This window comes from Crocuta crocuta, unplaced genomic scaffold, assembly GCF_008692635.1.
Source record: "Crocuta crocuta isolate KB4526 unplaced genomic scaffold, BGI_CrCroc_1.0 scaffold107, whole genome shotgun sequence".
NCBI classification, from domain to species: Eukaryota; Metazoa; Chordata; class Mammalia; order Carnivora; family Hyaenidae; genus Crocuta; species Crocuta crocuta.
Genome location: NW_027531877.1, coordinates 3,231,812 through 3,255,538, shown reverse-complemented (window position 1 = coordinate 3,255,538; position 23,727 = coordinate 3,231,812). Strand labels below are relative to the sequence as shown.

At 35.4% G+C, this 23,727-nt stretch overlaps 1 protein-coding gene across 10 annotated transcripts in view; it reads right to left on the bottom strand.

Moving 5' to 3' along the window:
* Window positions 1-4,919: 4,919 nt before the first annotated feature.
* DDX4 (DEAD-box helicase 4) overlaps window positions 4,920-23,727 on the bottom strand; it is a 72,606-nt gene continuing 53,798 nt past the window's right edge. For all 10 annotated transcript variants that reach the window (XM_077773006.1, XM_077773011.1, XM_077773009.1 and 7 more), the window contains 6 exons: window positions 22,852-23,018; window positions 18,566-18,711; window positions 7,639-7,738; window positions 6,167-6,437; window positions 5,906-6,016; window positions 4,920-5,249 (listed from right to left, as the gene is read on the bottom strand). In XM_077773006.1, the coding sequence (XP_077629132.1) occupies window positions 5,163-5,249; window positions 5,906-6,016; window positions 6,167-6,437; window positions 7,639-7,738; window positions 18,566-18,711; window positions 22,852-23,018 (882 nt within the window). In that variant the 3' untranslated portion in view covers window positions 4,920-5,162. The remainder of the gene's footprint in view (window positions 5,250-5,905; window positions 6,017-6,166; window positions 6,438-7,638; window positions 7,739-18,565; window positions 18,712-22,851; window positions 23,019-23,727) is intronic.

The window sequence follows — 23,727 nt, the reverse complement described above, 5'->3', positions numbered from 1 at the left end:
AAGAAAAAAAAAAAAAAAAAAAAAAAAAAAAAAAAAAAAAGCCTTTGAGGAATTCTCACTCAAAATCTCCCAAAGAAAAGTAAATTCCAATACCCTACACTTTGATGATTTGACAATTATCCCCCTAAATTACATCAAAACAATAAATCATTTAAAGGATTAAGGAATTTACCTGGATCTCCAGCCCCCAAACTTGAGTCCACCTCATTTGCTCACTTCTATTTCAGCGTCTGTACTGTCCTCTCTTGACATGAATTCCTCATTGGCACTACTCTAGAGTAGGAGTCTTAATCTGCTGTTCTGAGCCCTTTGGGTGGGTCTATAAATGGATTTTAGAGAGGCTGATAAGACCCCTGAGATTGAATGTACAAGTGGGCTCTGTATATGTGGTCCAGAAAGTTTAGGAACGGTAAAGGAGAGTCCAAGCACAGCCTACAGTGCCATCCCACCTCCAGTGCACCCATTGCCCAGGCACCCACCCTTCCGCTGAGGTTCAGCCCCCTGGGTCTCTTCAGGCCAACCTCCAGCTCCACCCCGAAGGCTCCCACCGCCCCACGCCCTCACTAGCTGTCATTTCCGGGTCTCGGAACGAGCTCTGCCAGGTCCAGGAGAGCGAAGAACCACAGGTTGGGGCCGTGCCTGGGAGCCGCCTCCAAGAGCCCGGATGCAAGCGAACCTGCTTCCCAGCACCGGCAGCTTCATAGTGGCCACAGCCGCCAGAGCGGCCAGGCTCGGCTCTCTCCTGGCTGGATGCTGAGAGCGCCTTTCCTCACCGCCAGGGCCTTGGGACACAATACGATTCCATACTGGGCTAATTTTTACAAAAGATGTACTAGGAACGCAGTTAGGTAAAGGGTGCGATAGGGGCGGAAACGACGGGGAGGCGGGGGGAGGAAGTGGGGGAGAGGGGCATCAGGTGGATAATAAGCAAAAGCTCTGCCAACCACTCAGAACTTAACGACTAGATAGGTACCCTATATTGAACACATTTAAAAATCTTTGAGGAGCACACAAAACAAACAAAATGAAAAGCTGCCTTCTCCCAAATTAGAGGATCGATCAATAAAGCCATTAACCATACGTACTGGGTAAGTGTAAAGTTATGGGCAGGGTGAGAAGGCTGCTCTATACAGAAAAGTTATCAGTGGTGAAAAAGGTAAATCAGAAAAACCGTAACTACTCCACTCCAAGAACGCAGGAACAGATGAATTAGGTAAGTTTACCCTAAGTGTAATCAGGACCACTCCTCACCTTTATTTGCTACTACATTACCAATACTCCCAAACTTTTCCATTATGCTTCATATTCCACATTTTGACCTTCCTACTTGGATTTAGGCCAGAACCTTTGGCTCATTAAAAACGCAGAAGCCTCTAGGGAAAAAAAGCTTTATTATTCACATCTCAACCGATGGTGTCTCTGGAGAGCAGGCTGTGATTGTAGAGTTAAAGAGATGGAGGGGGGGGGGCCCCTGGGGGGTGGCTCAGTTGGCTAGGCATCCAACTTTGGTTGAGGTCATGATCTCAAGGCTTGTGAGTTTGAGCCCAGCATCAGGCTCTGTGCTGACAGCTCAAAGCCTGGAGCTTGCTTCAAATTCTGTGTCCCTCTCTCATTCTGCCCCTCCCCCACTTGTGCGCGCTCGTTTGCAGGCTCTCTAACATAAATAAAATATTAAAAACATTTTTTGAGAGGCAGAAAGCACGTAGACTGTAGGGCCTGCGGGGGAAGGTAGACATTGATGTATCTCGGTAAAGCCAGCATTCATTAGTTATACAACTTACTGAAGGCTTAAGATTTCTGATGCCAAGCAGCAGAACAACAAATGCTGAATGTAATAAAATAGGATAGTGAGGTTCAATTCCTAAGCGAGGCAGAAAATTCACTATTAAGCAGTATTTTAAAAAAAACAAAAGAGGGGTGCCTGGCTGGCTCAGTTGGAAGAACATTGCAACTCTTTGATTTCAGGGTTTGGGTTTGAGCCCCAGGCTGGGTGTAGAGATTAAATAAATAAAAACTTTAAAAATAAAAAAAAAAAAACAGAGGAAAATAAGATGGCTATTGGAATAATAAATTGCTTAAAAGAATCAGAGTTAAAAAATAGTAAAAATTCTACCTGAATATAACAAGCCATAAGACAAAAAAACGCATGAAAGATAGAAGAAGATCAACACAAGAAAGAAAACTTAGGAAAAATTATCAAAGAAAATGTACAAAACACTTTCAGGGCCAGAAAAGAATGATCTGCTGGACACATCAACTACTAACCAGAATTAAAAAGCCCATTCAAAACGTTAAAAAAAAAAATCAGTATCTTTTGGGATCAATACAGTAACCCAAGAAAGGTAATGATATGATGAAGAGCATGTTCTTTTTCCCAGAAAAGTAAAACAGAAAACCAAAGGGCAAAAGTGCTCAAAGAGAGTACGATGTAAGTTTAAAGCAAATTGGTATGTGGAATGGTTTTGGTTTTCATTTGACCATGACATTTAGAATTCTCCCTGGAAACACAGAGATCATAAAATTGGAAAAATAAGTTAAAAAAAAAAAAAAGGAAATCAAACTGTGCTAATTGGTCCATTCAGCAAATAATATTTTCCTCTGCTTTTCCCTATTTTTTAAGTTTTTATTTATGTAAGCCCTGCCTACTGATTTCCAATTTTGGAACCAACCTATAAATGTAAAAAGAGAGACTTTACAGTTATAAAATAGAGCAGAAGTGTTAACTCTGGAAATGTTAATGTACAGTTTAAGATGATACAGTGTAAAAGCCATAACAGAGAGAAGAGAAAGGGTGAGTTTACCATCATCTCACAAAATATCCTTTTAACTATATTAAAGTTACCCAAGAAGTGAGACTGAGGTAAGTTAATCTTTACCTACCAGACAGAAAGCCAAGAGAAATCTCAACTTGCTGAGATAAAAATAAAACATGATACCAACTCTCAGAAATGGTGAAAGGCCATTAAACATGGGATGTGGAATAGCAATCTGGAAAGGAAGAGGCAGAATATTGCTTCCTATTATAAACTGTTCTATAGGATTTTATTTTCTAATCATACCTATACCAGTTTACTTTGATATATTTTAAATAAATCATTCAAATGTATACCTAGAAATGCAGAAAATAATTGAACATGGGGACATGAACAGTGGGTTTATAATGTTACTGGAACTAGGTACAATTTTCTCTCCCTATTTACACTGCTTCAGTAATGCTATTATGGAAATTTGACAAATAATGCAAATTCAGAAATATGTTTAAAGCAATTAGGCCAAAAGCTCTTTCAAACTATGGGGGGCAAAAATGGTCTGTAAATGTCCCTTGTAAACAAAACAAACTGGAGGAGAAAACTAAGACCCACAGGTACTACAAATAGTAACACAAACACTTTCTCGTTCATTTAACCTGTCCCAGAAATGAGATTACAAAACCCAAGTTAAATAATTCCCATATTTTCATTTCTTGAACTTCCCTTTTTTGAGTTTTCTGTCTGTTCTTTGTGCATTCCTCTAATGGTATTCCTACATATCCACATATAATGAACTATTCACAGATAATCCATTGTAGTCACTGTAATCATTGTAGTCATACTTTTCTCTGTTGTTTACTCTCTATATAAGCAACTAATCCTTTTGTGCACGAATCCTTTAGGATTTCCAACCTTTGAGTTTAAAGTCAACTCTCAACCCCAATTCAAAAGTTTCATACTTAACTATATTTTTTTGTAGTTTTAATTCTTAACAATGCACATGGAACTGATACTGAATATGGCATGGGGTTGGTATCTAACTAGTCCTAAAAACATCTGTTGAATAGACCTTCTCTTTTCATGTGTGATACCTCTATCATAAACCAAATTCATGTAACAAGATATACGTTAGGGACATACTGCTTTGGATTTTTAAAATTTTTTACTGTTTTATTTATTTTTGAGAGAGAGAAAGAGACAGCATGAGCAGGGGAGGGTCAGAGAGAGAGGGAGATACAGACTCTGAAATAGGCTCCAGGCTCCGAGCTAGCTGTCAGCACAGAGCCCGACGCAGGGCTTGAACCCACGAACCGTGAGATCATGACATAAGCTAAAGTTGGATGCTTAACTGACTGAGCCACCCAGGCACCCCTGCTTTGGATTTTTTAAGTTAACGGTAACAAACATTCGTAAAGGTAATTTTTTGTCTCCCTAATTCTTATTTATTTCAGGTCTTAATGTTCATTTGTTTAATGATTTATAGAGAATTACTTACATTCTAGACATACTAAATTTAAGACATATATTGGTCAATGAAAAAAGGATTCTTTCCCTCATTAATCTTAAAATATCAAAAAATTAATTGTTGCAAAAGTGAACAGCATTGTTTCTTGTTGATATAGTTTGAGTTCAAATAATGATTTTCACTATTACATTTGTGTATGAATGTATATTACAAATTAATATTTAATTTACATAACACCTTGTTCACTTCATTGGTTCTGCAAGGCTCAAAATTTCAAAATACAGGAGAACTATGATATGCAACAAAGAAAAATTTTAAATGCTGTTAGAAAACTAAGGGGGAAAAGTGTTTCATCCTTTATTTTCAAGCAAAGTCTGTAGAGAATAAAAACAAATTTTTGTTATGTCACTGTATACAGAGCCTACATTGCATTTAATCATTTTCATCACATATCTGGTGATTTAAAGTCAAAATCACCTTAAAAGGCTTATGTCTTTCACTGTTACATGAAAATCATGTTACCACGTTTCAGTGACACACTATTGCTTTAAAGGCTCCTTTTTAAGTAAAAAAGGAGACAGTTTCTAAACAAAAGTTTGTGATAGATTCTACTGCTTGTTTTCGGATCAATAAACACCACACTAAGACTAGGCATCTAGACATGAAGCATGTCTAAAACCCCTAAAGAATACACTAGAAATAAGTAAGACATTCAGAATGCTTTAATCTTTCCAGTTAACACCATTTATATCAGTAACTGCAAAGTTGTTAATTTTTAGAATTTCACATAAGTAGTCAGCAAGAATTTTTTTTAAAGGGTGGGAATAAGAACAGAAGGACAGAAGATACTAGAGTGTCAGATTTTGCACTTCTGTTAAATTCAAAAATTAAAACTATTTTCTTCTCTGCATCAAAACTGTACCACAAACTTGAAGGATGTTTTAGCTTTAATCCCATGACTCATCGTCTACTGGACTGGGAGCTTGTGAAGAAGAAAACCCTGCTGTGTTCAAAGTACTCTTGCCCTGGTAATTCTTTAAAAAGAAAGAAAGAAAGAAAGATTTAATTTTATGGCAACTCTAAAGTTACATTTCCCAGACTCAGAGAAGGTACTCAAGCTTCCCACCATGTTTTCCCCAAAGAGATAAAGACTGGATTCTCACTAAATTTACTCCATTCGATAAAAGGCCCCTATCAACCTGGGCAGTCAAAATTACAAAAAATATTTCAAGAAAAATCTTCCTTTAACCAGTAGTTTTGGCAATTAATAAGCATAAATATTTAATCATTAGTGCATTCATTGTTTCTATTTAAAAGTGGTGCTGCATAACCAGCATATCAAAAAGGAACATGCAACTCACAAGATCTCTAGCATTTTGTCTTCCTTCATAATACTGTAAGAAGTCTAAAAACAAAGCATTCTTACAGAAAGTTCAAAAGAATCCAAAGGAGAATTTTAAATGCCAGCAAATTTGAGAAAGGAGGGATGTTTGAGCGTACATTTAAAGGTAATTCCTCACTTTTAAGACCAAAAATATATACATATGTAAAACTTTAAGAAACAGTAAACTTTTAGGTATAAAAAATGGCTTATATAATTATTGAATGTTATGGTTACGTCACAATATTAGTTACAACATTCACAAAGAGTAATTGGAAGCTAAGTTCTAAATTTTTCCCCTCAACTAACCTTTCTAGTATCAACTGATGCAAATACATTTCCTCTTCCACTACCACTGAAGCCAGGAGCATATGTACTAAAGGCAATTTCTTCCAACCATGCAGGAACATCCTGTTGAGCCTTTAAAAAAGAAATTATTAACTTCACATTCAATATGCATCTGGTCTCAAAGATTCAAACAGCTTACTTTCCCTCAATATACATAAATATAAAATGTCTTCTTTCAATGATAGAATAACATCCATTAAGTTTTAAACATTTAAAACTTACATCTGACAGTACTTTCACTAAAGGCTGTGCCAAATGGTTATCTGATTCAGGATCAAAAAACGAAATAGCTCTGCCAGTATTTCCACAACGACCAGTACGTCCAATTCGATGAACATATTCATCAATGGTCGAAGGAAGATCCAAATTGATAACATGTTGAACATTTTCAATATCCAGCCCCCTGGCAGCTACCGAAGTAGCAACAAGAACTGGGCACTTTCCACAGCGAAAATCTCCAAGAGCTTGCTCTCTCTCTCTCTGTTCACGGTCACTAGAAATCAAAGAAAGCATGTGTTACCACAACTCTTAAGAAAATTATATAGTGGGGGCACCTGGTGCCTGAGTCAGTTAAATGTCTGACTCTGGATTTCTGCTCAGGCCATGATCTCATGGTTCGTGAGGTTGAGCCCCAAATCGGGCGCTACACTGATAGTATGGAGCCTACTTGGGATTCTTTCTCTCCGTCTTTATCTGGTCCTTTCCTGCTCACACGTGCTCTCTCTCAAAAATTAATAAACATTTTAAAAAATTATTACAATGAACCATTAAACTTCAACATATTTTCATTAACAGTAAAAATGGCAGCAATTAAAATTACTATCTACATTTTACATACCAGATATTGTACTAATTCTTTTCAAGACATCATTTTATTTAATTCTCACAATAATACTTTGAGAGTGGAACAATTATCCCCATTTGCACATGAAGTAAGGTAACAATGGTAGTACAGAGTGCTACAACACAAACAGGTATGACAAACATCAGGGTGCCTGAGTTCCTCAGTCAGTTAAGCACCTGACTTCGGCTCAGGTCATGATCCTACATTTCTTGAGTTTGAGCCCCACAATGGGCTCCCTGCTGTCAGTGTGGAGCTTGCTTTGGATACTCTGTCCTCCTTCCTCTCTGTCCTTTCCCAACTCCTGCACTCTCACTCTCAAAAAATAAACTTAAAAAAATTTTTTAGAAGGATGAGAAACATTAAATCTCACCTATTAATCTCTTACTAGTCTTGACAAATCATATACAACAATTTGATTAGAATGTTTTCTCAAAAAATTGTTTTTTTAGTATAATCTCAGAATTTTGTATATTCATTAGTATTTTAGATCCATGAGTAAAGTGCCAATGAAGTTGTGCTCATCTGACATTTTTATGCACTTCAAAAAATTTTTCAAGCAAGAGAAAGACTGGAATTAGCAAATGAAAAACTTAGGTATCAGAACCAGAGAGGCTTAAAGTGACCTCTCTTGAGAACTCTTCATAATATGGAATCTAAGACAGACCTTTACCTCACCCATCCCCACCACTCAGTTCTTATAAAAACTTAAAATGACTAACAGTTTAGATCCTGAGAATTCTGAATCCTAATCCTACGATTGTATCATATCAGTTACATGCCGTGTTGTTTCTTAGCAAATAACAAATACAAATGTCAACTCCCTACTATGAAATCATATTAACCTACTCACCCATGAATACTTGTTGTTGATATTTTTTCTTGACAAAGAAAAGTAGCAATAAAATCTGCCTTTTTCTTAGTCTCAACAAAAACCAGAGTTCTTTCATCACCTACAAGACAATAAATAAAACAGTGATAAACAGTGAAACTATAAAACTGGGAAAAGGAGAAAAAGGCAAGGAGGTTTTAGGAGGAAATAGTCTCACCCACCACTGTATTCCCAAGACCAAGACCAGGCCTGGTAGGTAAAAGAAGCTCAAATATTTCCTGAATGGATGAATGTCAAAGATAAAGACTCAGAACTGTTTTCCACTTTGGGGACTAAAAAATTAGCTTGCCTTTTGCCCTCAAAGGCCAACACCAAAAAGTAGAGACTTAGGGCAAGATAAATAAATCTACCTGCCAACTCTTAGCAGTTACAAATTCATCTCGGGACCTTTATTCCCCTCTAATTCTGCCTTGACTGCCCAACATATAAGGCATCCAACCCAGGGATGACAAATCCTGCAATATTCTGTTTCAACATTTTCTCTTAATTCCAACCCTTTTATTCCCCAAGTATTATTTATCAAAAAAAACTAAGTAACTTTATCCTAGGATTTATGAGTCAAAAATATTTATCAATTAGCTTAAAGATTTTAATCAGTAGAACTTCATGAATGAGCCGGAAATTTTTTTCACACAAGGAATCTCCCTATATTGGAGAGGAGAGGTGGTGATTTATAATCTTACTGGAAAGAAGACTGTATTACTGTTCATAATTCCTCTACCTCTTTTCCCTATCAGTTGGCTTCATTTATTCAACAAATATTTAGGGCCTAAGAGATGCCAGTCACTATTTCAGGTGTTGAAAATACTGCAAATTGTGGCACCTGGGTGGCTCAGTCAGTTAAGTGTCCAACTTCGGCTCAGGTCATGATCTCACATTTCGTGGGTTCAAGCCCCATGTTGGGCTCTGTGCTGACAGCTACCTCAGAGCCTGGAGCTTATCTTCAGATTTTGTGTCTCCCTCTCTCTCTGACCCTCCCCTGCTCACACTGTCTCCATCTCTCTCTCAGAAATAAATAAAAAATCATTAAAAAAAAAAAAAGGAAATACTGCAAATAAAACAAAGCCCTGGCTCTCATTGTGGAGAGGCAAATAATAAACAAATATTATGCAATCAATGAGCCCTACAACGGGAAAAAAAGAACCCCACAAGGATAGAGAGAGTCACAAGAGGGCTACTTTACATGTACCCTTTCTAATTAGATGACATCTAAGTAGAAATAAGAATAAAATAATATAGTGAACTACTGAGATATTTGGGTAAGAACATCAAGGAACAGGAAGGACAAATATAAAGGAAAGGCTCTGAGGCATGGGTGTTATGTGCTAAAACAGACACACATGGCCCCCATGTGAGCCCTACATTTTAGGTAGGGGGAATGGCAAGTACAAAGGCCATGAGGCAGAAACGTGCCTGGCACATGTGAGGAACACTAATGAACAGTCTAGCTGGAGTAGGGTGAGCAAGAGAGAGTAGAACATGAAGACAGAGAAGTAATGGCAGCCGTATCACATAGAGTCTTGAAGCCCATTGGAAAAACTTCATTTTGAGAAGGTAAGTCACTAAGTTTTGAGCAAAGAAGTGACAAGATCTGATCTTTGTTTTAACCAAGGAGTTAATGGATTCTGAATAAATGTTGATTTTTGAACATTTTGCTAACAGATAAGATATAAGCAGTTAGAGAAAGAAATGAATGATGACTCCCAAGACTGTGTCTGAGTAACTGGAAAAACAGAACTAACATTAACTGAGATAGGAGATCTACAAGAAAAAAAAGGCTTAGAGGTGATGTTTCATTAACTCTCAGAGCTATTAACAATCAAGCAGAGAAATCAAAAGGTAAGTGATTCCTACAGTAATAAATCACTTAAATCTTTGAGATATGGTCATTTTCATAGTATTAATGATTTTTTAATTATTTTTCCACAGTTTTGAAAATCATCCAACAAGATGCCCAACACCAAAACTGATACACCTGATAGTATCAAGAACTTTAACACTCTTGAGTAACTGAAGCCCTGATCTCTTTGGCTGGTTCTCAGTATGAATCCCAAGTGGCAATAAAAGTGTAACTCTGCTGACTTACTCTAGAACTTTTCCTCTCTACTGATTTTGTATTTGTTCTAGTTCAGACAAAAAGTCATAGTACCACTGGTGGCAGAACTAATTGCAAATTTAACTTTATGATCAGACCATTCAATAATCTCTATAAATGGATGAATTATAATTCATCAGAATTCTAATAAACTCTAACTACTTATTCTGATGAATTATAGTTCTCTATTCTATTGAGTGGTGATGGAAAATCCATTTTGTTAGTCCACTGTAAGCTAAGTAAAATCAACTAAGAATCTAAAAAGAATTCTACTAGATACTATTCTACTACTTCAATAGTAGCTAGATTGTAATTCTCTGTATTTCTGTGGTCATTCTTGACTGTGGCTGAAGAGGTAGAACTAAAGCTATAAGCTCTTTAAGTGTCTGTGATTCAGGAAGAGCTTTTTTTTATTATTATGTGTAATCATTATGTTAAAACCTTGTGGAGGATACTAAAAAAGTAAATTACAACATCTCTTAAAGCCTCTTTAAAAAGCCTCACACCTGTCAGAATGGCTAAAGTCAAAATCAAAAAAACCCAACAGGCATTGGTAAAGATGTGAAGAAAAAGGAACCTTCTTGCACTGTTGGTGGGAATGCAAACTTGCACAGCCACTGTCGAAAAAAGTATGTTGGTTGCTCAAAAAATTAAGTAGGATTACTCTACAATCTATTAATTGTACTACAGAGTGTTTACCCAAAAACTACAAAATGTTAATTCAAAAGGATACATGCACCCCTATGCTTATTGCAGCATTATTTGCAATATCCAAACTATGGAAGCAGCTCAACTGTCCAGTGACTAATGGATAAAGAAGATGTGGTATATACATACCATGGAATATTATTCATCCATAAAAAAGAAAGAAATCTTGCCATTTGCAATGACATGGATGGAGCTAACGAGTATAATGCTAAGCTAAATAAGTCAGTCAGAGAAAGACTACTACTGTGTGATCTCACTCATATGTGGAATTTAAGAAACAAAACAAACAAGCTAAGACAAATCAATAAGGACTCTTAACTACAGACAACAGACTGATGGTTACCAGAGGGGAATTAAGTGGGGAACGGGGTGAAATAGGTGATGGAGATTAAAGAATACACTTACCATGATGAAAAAAAGTAAGAAATAAGGGAAGATAAAAAAAAAAACACAAAGGGAGGTAAGATATCTATACTTCACTCAAACTAGTATAATACTGACACCACTGTTGATACACTGTGATTAATTATGTATATGCAGTGTAATGCCTTGAGCAACCACTAAGAAAGCTATGCCACGATATACACAAAAACTAAAAAAAAAATAGGAAAATCAAAACTGAATTCTAAAAAACGCTGAAGGAAGACAACAGAGAAATGAGAAACAGAAGGAACAAAAAGAAGATAAAAATGAAATGGTCCGTAAGAGACTCTTAAATATACAGAACTGAGAGTTGCTGGAAGGGTTGGGGATGGGCTAAATGGGCAAGCAGCATTAAGGAAGACACTTGCTGGGATGAACAATGGGTATTATATGTAGGGGATGAATCACTGGATTCTACTCCTGAAATTACTGCACTATATGCTAAGTAACTTGGACATAAATTAAAAAAGAAAAAAAAAAAGAATAGGCAAATATTATGCATGAATCTGAACTTAACTCTTTTTCAGAGCCTTGTAAAATCAAACCTAACCTCTTCACGTTTACTGGCACATGTAAAAATAAATGTTCTATGACACAAACATTTTAAAAAAATGAATAGTTAAGCTCTAACTTCTAGTAATTGCACTGAATCTAAATGGTATAAATTTAAATATTAAAAGGCATAAAATCAACAGAGTGGCTAAAAACCAAAAACACAAGTATATTCATACCGTGGAATATTCCTCAGCAATACAAAGAAATCAACTACTGATACAGTAACTTGATGATCTTAAGAGTATTAAAGCAGAAGGAAAAAGCCTATTTCAAAGGTCACATATGTATGATTCCATTTACACAAAATTTTTGAAATTATATTATTATAAAGATGGAAAACAGATTAGTGGTTGTGAGGACACAGAGACAGGCAGTTAGAGTAGGAGTCGTGGGTATAATTATAAAAACAGCACAAGAGATATCTTTGTGGTGAGGCAGTAATACCTCTGTATCTTGATGTTGGTGGTAATTACACAAATCCACCCATTTAGCAAAATGGCAGAGAACTATACACACACACTGTACCAGTATCAGTTTCTGCAAAAGTGAAGGTAAATCTGAATAACTACCCAGACTATTTAGAATGCAACCCAGAACAAGTGGAAAATATGAAAATGAGGTTACAAAATATGGAGGAGAGATCAAGAAGAACTAATATTATTTAATTAGTGTTGCAGAAGAAGAAAAGTCAAAGAGGGGAGAGGCAAAACTACAAAAAAAATTATAGTCTATTAAAACCTCTTTTAAAGCCTCTTAAAGGTCTATTAAATTAATTCTGATTTGGTTTACTGAGTTAAATAAAACAGAAAAATAATTTATAGAGGCAAACATTCCTAAAATTCCTAGAGGGTAACAAAATTGAATCCCTAAAACTTTATTTTAATTTTTTTAATGTTTGTTTATTATTGAGAGATAGAGTATGAGCATAGGAGGGGTAGAGAGAGAGAAACAGAGACACAGAATCCGAAGCAGGCTCCAGGTTCCAAGCTGTCAGCACTGAGGCCAACATGGGACTCGAACTCATAAACTGCAAGATCATGACCTAAGCCCAAGTCAGACGCTCAACCAACTGAGCCACCCAGGGACCCCAAATTCCTAAAACTTTAACTGTATTGTTTTTGAAAAAAAAAAAAATCTTCCTATAGGAATTAAATCTGAAACATTTAAGACTCCAAGTACATGTAAATGAAATCTATGATAAACTCAAGACTAATTCAATAACTTCAGTTTAAAAAACAACACGTATTTTCTCTGATTCATCAGTTTTAAGTATAATACAAACACCTTATTTGAGTTGGCTTTTCTTAGCCTATATAGGTTAGCCACTCAAATAAGCTAATATTCTCCATAATGTTTACAAGTATAAAAACGTAGGGGCACCTGGGTGGCTTAGATGGTTAAGGTACAGCTTTGGCTCAAGTCATGATCTCATTCATGGTTTATGGGTGCCAGCCTCACATCAGGTTCTGTGCTGACAGCTTTAAGCATGAAGCCTACCTCAGATTGTGTCTCCCTCTCTCTCTGTCCCTACCCCTCTTGCTCACTCTCTCTCAAAAGTAAAAAATTTTTTAAAGACTTTAACGTATGAAAACATAAATCTGTGTTCAGTAAATTGATTCATTATTCAAAAGTATTTATATTTTGCATAATGTCATCCTGAAGATAATTTTCAACATCTTCAGTTTTGGGTAACTTAATAGATTATACTGAGTAAATTAGTGATCTGAATATAGATTCTCACACATTAATTACTAAACCTAAGTTTGTGTTCTTTTGCTTATTTTTCATATGCAGTATCTTTGAGACATGTTAATGGACATGTACATTTTTGCCACTTTAACATTTTGTACTTTCATACTTCAACAAAGTGTGCCGTAAGAAAGTAGTATAAAAAGTTCATGCGCTCTGGTAGTCAGCTACAAGTCTTGCTTCTGACATCTCTCAAATGCCCATTCCTTACTCCAGTTTCCTCTATGAAACAGAAGTTCCTATGGTTAAAAGTTATAATTAGCATAAGTAACTGAGACTACAGGAGGACTAATATAAATGGAAACAGAAACTGTGATTTTGTTTTGAAGGAAAAAAAAGAGTAGCTTTTTCCTAATGTAGTAGCTCTCAAAATTTTGGTCTGTGGCTCTGACACTTTTAAATTCTAAAATTATTGAAAATTCCAGAAACTTTCAGTTATGTGGGTTTAACCAATGAAATTAACCATATTAAAATTTAAAACCAAGAAAAAATTTACATACTTATTTGAACGTATATTAAAACAAATAATTCTCAGTATAATAATGGCAATTGTTTTACCATCTCCCATGAGAGGGTCTTTGGAGCTCTGAGGAAGACTCATGTTGTCCTAAACTGAAGTGTCAGTTTGCTCCAGAAAAGAACTGACACCTATTTTCAGTTCTTACAACATGAAAAGTTGCTTTTTCTTTTCCTTGTCATCAGTTTATATAGCAGAGACTGTGTTGACTTTGCTATGTTTTTGGTTATTTAAAGGGAAAAAACAGCAGCAAAAGTACCACATTTATGAAAGAGCTATGGTTCTTTACAATCATGTTACCTTCTATATTTATTTTCAAATGTTTTATTGTCACTTAATTAAACTGATAACCAAGTACTGTTTCTCAGCCACCAATGATCCTACACTAATCAAAAGTTCAACTCCCCTCTGCCAACTCTTGATTTTACCTTTTTAAGAGTGGACCATAGCACCCTCCTACACTATTGGTGGGAATGTAAACTGGTACAGCCCCTCTGGAAAACAGTGTGGAGGTTCCTCAGGAAACTAACAATAGAACTCCCCTATGACCCAGCAATAGCACTGCTAGGAATTTACCCAAGGGATACAGAAATGCTGAGGCATAGGAGCACATGTACCCCAATGTTCANTAAAAAAAAAAAAAAAAAAAAAAAAAAAGAGGGGACCATAAATTAAGAAAAAAAAAATCCACCTAAACGATCTTTGAGATTTCTCAGAATACCCCCAGGAAAGGCACAGAAGTCTGTGCTCTCATTTTAAAAAATAAAACAGAGGCTAAAAATAATTAGGCTTGTTTGATGTATTACTATTTTTAAGAGCTTCATGGTAAGAGTTGTCAAGTCCGAACAGATATTAAGCTTTCTCTAGATTGAAAGCTTGTACCTACATCTAGGTACGATGTAGACTTTATGGATACCTTATGGGAAGTCCCTGGAGATGTGTAAATGCCCTTACTGTACATAATATGTTTTTACCTCCAGGAGAAACATTGACTAAAATACCTAGGAAATAACTCTCTAGAGTTTTTCTATATTGATCAGAGGCCTAGAGGTACAGTGCCTAATACAACAGCATAGTGTTGCCAGTCATAATTTCATTTATAATTTAAAATGTTTATATTTAGGGATGCCTGAGTGGCTAAGTCAGTTGAGCATCAAACTCCTGATTTCAGCTCAGGTCATGATCCCAGGGTCATAGGACTGAACCCTGCATGGGGTTCTGAGGGGAGTGTAGAGCCTGCTTAAGAATCTCTCTCTCCTAGGGCACCTGGGTGGCTCAGTTGGTTAAGTGTCTGACTTTGGCTCAGGTCATGATCTCATGGTTCATGGGTTCAAGCCCCGCGTCGGGCTCTGTGCTGGCAGCCAACTCAGAGCCTGGAGACTGTCTTTGGATTCTGTGTCTCCCTCTCTCTCTCTGACCCGCCCCTGCTCACACTCACTTACTCTCTCTGTCTCTCTCTCTCTCAGAAATAAATAAATAACATAAAAAAAAATCTCTCTCTCCCCCTCTGCCCCTCTCCCCTGCTTGTGAGCTCTCTCTCAAGGGCACTTCCTGGGATGAGCACAGGGTATTGTATGTAAGCCAATTTGACAATAAATTATATTCATAAAAAAATTAATAAAAATTTAAAATGTTTTTTTAAATACCTAAAAAAATAGTTTACTTCTTTCTTAATTTTAATCTAGCACCTTCTAGGCTAGTGGTTCTCAAACAGGATGTATAACAGACTTACATGTGGTATGTCGTATAAGTACAGAAAAGCAGATCCTATTTGCACTCAATCTTTTTACCAGATATTCTTAGTATGAAAAATGAGACTTACCCATTTTTATGAATCAGATGTAACAATGACATACTTCTTGGAAAATAGGTTTATTATAATCATTAGAGACATTTCATTAGACATCATCATTTAGACATTCATCTAAAATTTCTTAGGAATGCCTTTATTACCTTCATTTTGCAGTGCCACCGAAGTAACCAAATTTCCTTACTAGTAGCATTATTCTTATTATGAACCCTCATTAAATCTTTCATTTTCAACAATTATCAGTAATAAATTAACCATGATCAGTAGTCTTTGTATAGTTTTTGTTTTCTCTTGATACTTTCACAAAAGCTATACTATAAGCTACTATAAGCTAGCAGAGTTTCTATTTTTGTGCCTCTATCAAGCACTTCTAACTACTGATAGTCTAGGGTAGAAGGTTCTAAGTTGACACTGTTTTAATAACTTTTAGACCCTATCACTGGACAAGCAGAATTCACAGGACTAGTTCCAAAGCAGACAGAATCATGAAAGTCTAACAGATGCAATGGAACAATAATTAATTACATGAAAAATCAGGGAGAGCTTTAGAAGATAGGAACTCACTTAAGCTGCTACGTATTACAGATGTAATATGACTTAGTTTCCCAGACTTAATTTCCTATCAATACTGTTTGACTCTAGATTTGCAAAACAAATTCAAAGAGGCCTATACTGTTAATTAACAGTCTTGCTGCTTCTATGCAAATAAGCTAAACATAAGGAGACCAGCCTTTCTGTGACCAAGAATAATCTCTGAGATTGTTGTGATCATGAGAGGATATGGACTGTCAGGAAAAACTGTGGAAGTCTTTGAGACAACCAAGAAAGATGACCATCTAGCACACCCTTCATGGTTATGTGACTTTTACTGTCTTTTTTTTCTCTTAAACCTGTATTCCAAATGACAGCAATGCAAATGATTCTTATCAATAAAAATACAAATCAAGTTTCCCCTCAAGTTTAAGTGATCGTTGCTTTGTGGATATTGACCAGTTGTACATTTATTTGTAAATTTATTTGGGCTTTCCTAATATCCTACACATATGTGTTCTTTGAATTCTTCAAAGTAGCTGTAACATCTTACTAGTTCTCCTAAGAATTAATGAGCTTAATAAAATGTATGATACATGTTCAACTAAAATTAAATTCTGAGGGGGCCTAGGTGGTTTAGTTGGTTAACCATCTGACTCCTGATTTCGGCTCAGATCATGATCTCATGGTTAATGAGATCAAGCCCTGCATAGGGCTTTGCACTGAAAGTGCAAGTCTTACTCTCTCTCTCTAAATAAACATTTAAACAAATTAAATTATGAAAACGGCAGTTGGTTATACTACTGTAAAATAATGATACCCTATACATTTTAAAGGCACAGGGGATAGGCTAGCAGACTTACCTTCAAAAGTAGAAAAAAGATTAATTATATGAACAAATATATGTAAAACTTGAGGCTATACTGAAAGGATAGTCCATGCAGATTAAAAAATATATACATACATAAATAAATCATAAAAACAATGAACTGTAAACTATAGAACATTTAACAGTTTAAGTAATACCAATGGAAGTATACCAATAGAGCTCATACAATGACCTCAAATATTTCTCAAAGGCAAACCAGCACTTCTGAAAAATCTCATTAGGATTATTCTCAAATAATCTTTATTCCACAAATTCATACATAAAAAATCTTATGGTTATTAGAAATGTGTTCTAACTTCAGCAAAACTACATACTGCTCATCTCTTCCACATATGGAACTTCAATTAATACCAGGCACGTTACTTGATCTCTCTGTATTTCAGCGTCCTCAATATTAAAACGTGGTTAACAAAACTTACTTCAGAAAGCTGTTTTGAGAATTAAATGAGTTAATACAGAAGTTATTATTTTAATTTTATACACAATATACAGTATGTTTATGAAACACTGGATAAAGCAAATAAAATTTCTCCAACTCATGATGAGCATTTGGTTTAACAAGTTTTGTGTTTTTTTTAAGACTCAATGAAAACTGAAGAATAAAAGCTTTTAAATGTGTTTTCTAAATCAATTTCCTTTTCCCTCCCCCCTCATTGTTGGAAATGGTTTCCTGTCTTCTCATTCCTCCATCCCAACAGTGACCTTCAAATTGAAACAATTACTAAAATGAAGGAGAGGGGGAATGAAAAAATAGCATTTAAGTACACTTAGCCTGTGATGTAGAAAGAAGAAATTAAAATAATTACATTATTGGGTACTAAAGAGGGCACTTGTGAGATTAATCACTGAATTCTACCCTGAAACCAATACTGCACTATATGCTAAAACTAAAGTTTAAAAGTTTAAAAAGGAAAAAAGTAAATTTTGCTACATATGGTAGACCGAAAAAAATAGAACCCACCATATTTTCTCAGTAATAAAGTAGTTCCTGTAATGAAAAAATGATAAATAAAATAGCAATATTAAAAAGTTTTATTTCCAGGCACAAACTAAGCCTAACTTAGTCAAAGAAATATGACTTTCTTTAAAAATTACTTGGGGGGAGGGTGTGATAAATTTCTCCTCACTATCGTAAATAAACAGAACTAGATGTTTAAATTCCCCTTCGGCTCTAAAATTTTTGTATCTACAATTATGGGAATACTTTAGAAGCAAAAACTATGAAATAAAAATAAAGAACTCACTTAGGTGGAGAAAATGCAGTTTAATGTAAAGATATGTTAGTAGACCTTCTTATCTCTTAAGACAAAAAATATATACATTTTTCCTTGGAATAGTGTTTATCAAATCTTTTAGTTTTCAAATCCATCCTTTTTTAAAAAATCTTTATGAAGAAAGGATTACACTGCTACATAATTTACAGGGGAACCTAAATCATAAATTCTTTTATTAAAAAATTAATTCTTTTATAAAGGAAGCTTTAAAGAGGAAACAATGAAATACACTTATTTAAAAACTCATACCAAACAATTTTTAGAGTAATTTTTTAAAAATTAGCCATTTTTTAAAATCAAAATCATGACAAAAAATAATTATATCAACGTAAGATACCTATGTTTTGTAGAATTTCGACAAGTTTTTCTCTTTTTGAGTACTGGCCAACTTGGAGAATGGTCTGCTGAACATCTCTACATGCTCCACCCACTTGTCCAACAGCAACAAACAAATAATCCGACTTTAAAAACTCCCCAGCCAACCTTCAAAGACAAAAAATTATTCCTTAGCTTATCCTCTTCCATTAATACTCATAATATTCACTGAATTTCTCCAAGTGTTACTTTAACATTAATTAGATTATAACAGCTAAAACAAGGTAGATAACTTACATCATCCAAGTACTAGTTCCAAAGATCAGTATAAAATGTTAAGATTTTGTAAAACACTAAAAAACTATTAGTGAAAAAGTTTGTGTCAAATTATGGATACAGTAATTTCAAGTCAATGTGGTAGCCATGCAAAACTATTTAAAATGTGTATATAACAATAAAAAAAAGTATGCTAAAGTATCAGACTACAACAAATAGGAATTTTTGTTAAAAACTGAAATGCAAGCCAGTGGCAAAAAGTTTGTCCTTCACTGAAGCTTTTAGGTATGTTACTGCTAAAAATTGTTTTCTGAAAATATTATTTGTTAAATTACTATACTTTGAACAATTATCAGCAAACCAGATCCTAGGTCCGTGCTTTTTATGCCATGACATATATAAAAAATGGTAGCATATTTATACAGCATGGCTGAGCAAAAAAATGAGACAGGAGGTGAAAGGCCTAAAGGTCTGGCCACACCAGGTTGTGTATGCTCACCTCAAAGGTTGAGGGTATCAGCCTGTGGACATGCACATAACTCACAAACAGCATACAGTTAAGAAGGCCTGCTTTAGCTCATCCAGCAACACAGGGAGGGGAGAAAGGGAACTGCTAATGAGTTGATTTTTTCTGGGATTAAGGAGGAGGTCCAAATCTATCATTAGTCATCATCCTCTGTCCCATTTAGCAGTCCCTTACTTTTTAGCTGCCTCATGAAACCAGTTAAAGCCCAGCATATCCAGAATCTTAATAAATCACTGCTGCTTCTTTCTCTTCACCTGCTCTTACAATAAAAGAAAAAGAAAAGCTTCTCTTTGATGTCCCTTCTTCAAGAATCCAGCACCCTCTAAAGCACAAATCTCAAAACCATCTACAATTCTTTATTTTTCACCAACTTTTTTTAATTCACTTTTTTTAATTCACTAAAACATTGTGTGTCTGTTTCAGGCATACATGATACAAGGTACTGGGAATAATACAAAGATAAATATGATAGTTTCTGCCACTGAGATGCTCACATCAAGTAAGATAATAGTTATATAAAAAATAATTACTATATTTTAAAATATTTAACATTTTTAAGTATTACATAATTACATATAAAACATTTTAGTACTTCAGAGAACAAAGTGAAGGTTGATGGTGGGGGGGAGAGGGGAAAATGGGTGATGGGCACTGAGGAGGGCACTTGTTGGGATGACCACTGGATGTTGTATGTAAGCAATGAGCCATGGGAATCAACCCCCAAAACCAAGAGCACACTGTACACACCGTATGTTAGTCAATTTGACAATAAATTATATTTAAAAACATTTTTAATTAAAAATAAACATTTTAGTATTTAATATATTTTAATATTCCAGTTTTAACAGTTAACATCTACTGAACATTTACTATATTCAAAAAAATGTGCCAAGTGTTTAAAATAGTTTCTTCACAAATCCAATGGCAGAGAATGGATGAAGTGATGTGTATTTACAAGAGTCTTCCAAGTATGAAGCTGCATCTAAGCAGCAGCAAGCAAGAATGTAGAACAGTGATGATAAGGGAAAGACATTCTAAGCAGAAAGAAAGGAGAAACAAGAAAAAATAAGGAAGGCTGGAATTTGGCCTGCTCAGCCAATAGGAAGTAATTTTAAAGAAAAGAAATATCTAATTCCAGGTTATAAAGTAGCAGAAAAAGCAAAGAAAACGTCATGTATACAGGTTGAAATCTGATTAATCTGTGGAAATGGGAAGATATAGGAGAGCTTATTTTGAATAAATGTCTAAAAAAAACCTGAGGAGACTTTCTTTTGAAATTATTAATGACATAAAATTGAGATTAGAATCCAGGCAGACAGGCTGGAAAGCTACTGACAGTGAGCAAAGAGAAAAATCAAAAAGACTTAAGTTCAGGTGGGAAACAGAAGAAACTGATTTCAAGTATTTTAGAATAACTGCCAAAATGACTATTTTTGAAAGGCAGAAAGTTAAAAGAATAGAAGGGAGGAATCAAGATGATTCAAAGGATTTTGGCATGGAAAGACAACGCTCCCAGTAAGGAAATCTGAGTAGAAAAGAGAGCATTGAAGAATAGCTCCCATTTTGGACATGGTGAACATTACTGGTAATTCATCTAAGAATAAAATACTCCTGAAGAAGCTAAATACTCAAGTCTGGTGCTCAGGAGAAAGATTAAAAATACAGGTAATAAACTGGGGACAGTCACAGAAAGAAACTTAAGCCAGGGAAATGGATGCTGCAATAGTTCAGTGAATGTGTAGAACAGGAACACTGAACTTTGGACAAAATAATAGGCAAGTTGTAACATTTAAAAGCAGAGAGTGAAGCAAGTGAGCAGTCTTCAGAAACTTAAGAATGTAAAGCACTTAAGGTCAGAAACTCTATTGTTTACCCTATATACTCAGGACTTATACTCAAAAATGGCTCATAAAAAGCCCTCAACAAATATTACTGATAAGAGTACACATTAGTCATTCTGGCTAGCCAACATTCAAATATCTTATTTCAGGGTGAATAAAAAAACAGATAAGCAGAATATTACCTGCTATTTAGGTAGGTAATTATCTATTCACTAACTGCCAACGGTGATAATGAAAATGTAGGTACCACTTTTCAAATTTAAAATACCAGTTATTATAAATAATTATTTTATGTACCATTAAGAAAGAAAAATCCTAACTGATCAAGTGCTTTTTCGTGATTTAGACTTTTTTGGGGTGCCTAGGTGGCTCAGTCAGTTGAGTGTCCGACTTTGGCTCAGGTCATGATCTCAGGTTCGTGGGTTTGAGCCCCACGTTGGGCTCTGTGCTGACAGCTAGCTCAGAGCCTGGAGCCTGTCTTCAGATTCTGTGTCTCCCTCTCTCTCTGACCCTCCCCTGCTCACGCTGTCTCTATCTCTCCTCAGAAATAAACTTAAAAAACATTTTTTAAAAAATGTAAAAAAAAAAAACAAAAAAACCCAGCTCTTTTTAACCTTACACAAAGACTTTTTAAATCATCTATTAGGTAAAACAAATCAGTACCCAGCATCACTAACTGATGATTTGTGAAATATCTGATCCCATGTAAGACTATATGAGACCAGGAGACCCACTTTACAGAAAAAGAACGGACAGCGCATGCTCATAACTGTAATGTCTAAAGGTCGTATCACATGACAACAATGAGATGCTGCTGGCCTGACAGAAAGTGGAACATCCACTTGAACAACAGCTTGCAAGTATTTCTTTCTGAAGATGGTGCATCATTTGACAGGGCATGGTAACTTTCAATCAGAAATCTTTATATGATACATCGGGTCTGAGAGCAGGCAAGCAAGCAACAGTGGCCCACTTACCATGGCCCTCAGTGACCCACATATGAAACTGTGTTTCCTGTCCCACCCACAGCCACAGATTCTGCAGGAGTGGAAGTCTTGGTTCCAAAAGAAAGAAAAGTTCTATCAGAGTAAATATGAGGAGTCTAACTCAATTACAAGCTAAGAAGTCGCTATCTAGATACTTCAGGCTCCCTATGGCCAAGGGATCCGCAAGCATGAAGAAGAGTTACAACTCTAGAAGGGATACATCATCAGAAGGGATGTGTTATCCTAACCTCAGAATTCACCAAACCATATACAGTAAGATACTTCAATATGTGTCAACAGCTGATATGTGAATTTTCTACAAAAGGCCCAATTTTTGCAAGCTCTATAATTTTGGTTTGAGGAAACAAATATAAAAATAACTTCATTTAGTAAGCACTTACTAAATCCAATCTAGGTGCTGTATAATCACACAGACACACATATACACACACATTTCAGTAAAATGTTACAAATTTTAGAAAATGTGGCAAAGCCAGGGATACGGGTAAGGAATAAAGGAAAATACAGTTTTTAGGAAGACATCCACTTCTTAAACTACCTATGTTATCTTAAATTCAAAAAAAAAAAAACTCTTACAAATTATATAGTCACATTGCTTTTCCTTTCATGAAGGCATTTATGTACATAAGAATTATATTTAAGAAGAAAAAAATTTTACCTTTGAATTTCTTCTGGAAAAGTTGCACTAAACATAAGGGTTTGACGCTGTTCCTTTGATGGCATTCCTGGGCAGGCAAGTAACCTCTTCATTTCTGGTCCAAAACCCATATCTAGCATGCGATCAGCTTCATCCAAAACTAAGTATTTGACTTGTCTGAGACCAATCTTTAAGGATATTTTCAAGGGTTAGAGCAGAAAATGCATATTAGTCAATATATTAAACTAAAATGTCTCCACAATCCCAACTACTGATTTATTCTTAAGGATGAAAATTAGAAATCAATGCATAAAATGATAAGAATTGTTATGCTTAGATAACACTAGTACTGTTCATTTAAATGTTTATTAACAATTCTTGATCTTCATTAACATGTTACCTACTAGCCTTTTACAGCAGTTAAGCACTTCAACTGTGGCTATTATGCCTAAAGAAGAGCATTTCATATTTTATATTCTTTTAAAATTTTTATAGCCACATGTGGCTAAATACCATATTGGATCTCACAGATCTACATCTAATTATCTGATAAAGTCAGTATCTTAAATGTAAGGAAACATTTCCTATCATCATGACATATTATTCAAATGTCTTATAACTGGTAAATTTCTAATGCTTTAAACTCTTAATAAATTCTCCGTATTATAGTCACGTAAGAACAACTGAGAGGGGCGCCTGGGTGGCTCAGTCAGTTAAGTGTCTGACTTCAGCTCAGGTGATGATCTCACGGTTCGTGGGTTCGAGCCCCGCATCAGACTCTGTGCTGACAGCTAGCTCAGAGCCTGGAGTCTGTTTCAGTTCTGTGTCTCCCTCTCTCTCTGACTCTCCCCTGTTCATGCTATCTCTCTCAGAAATTAAAAACAACAACAACTGAGA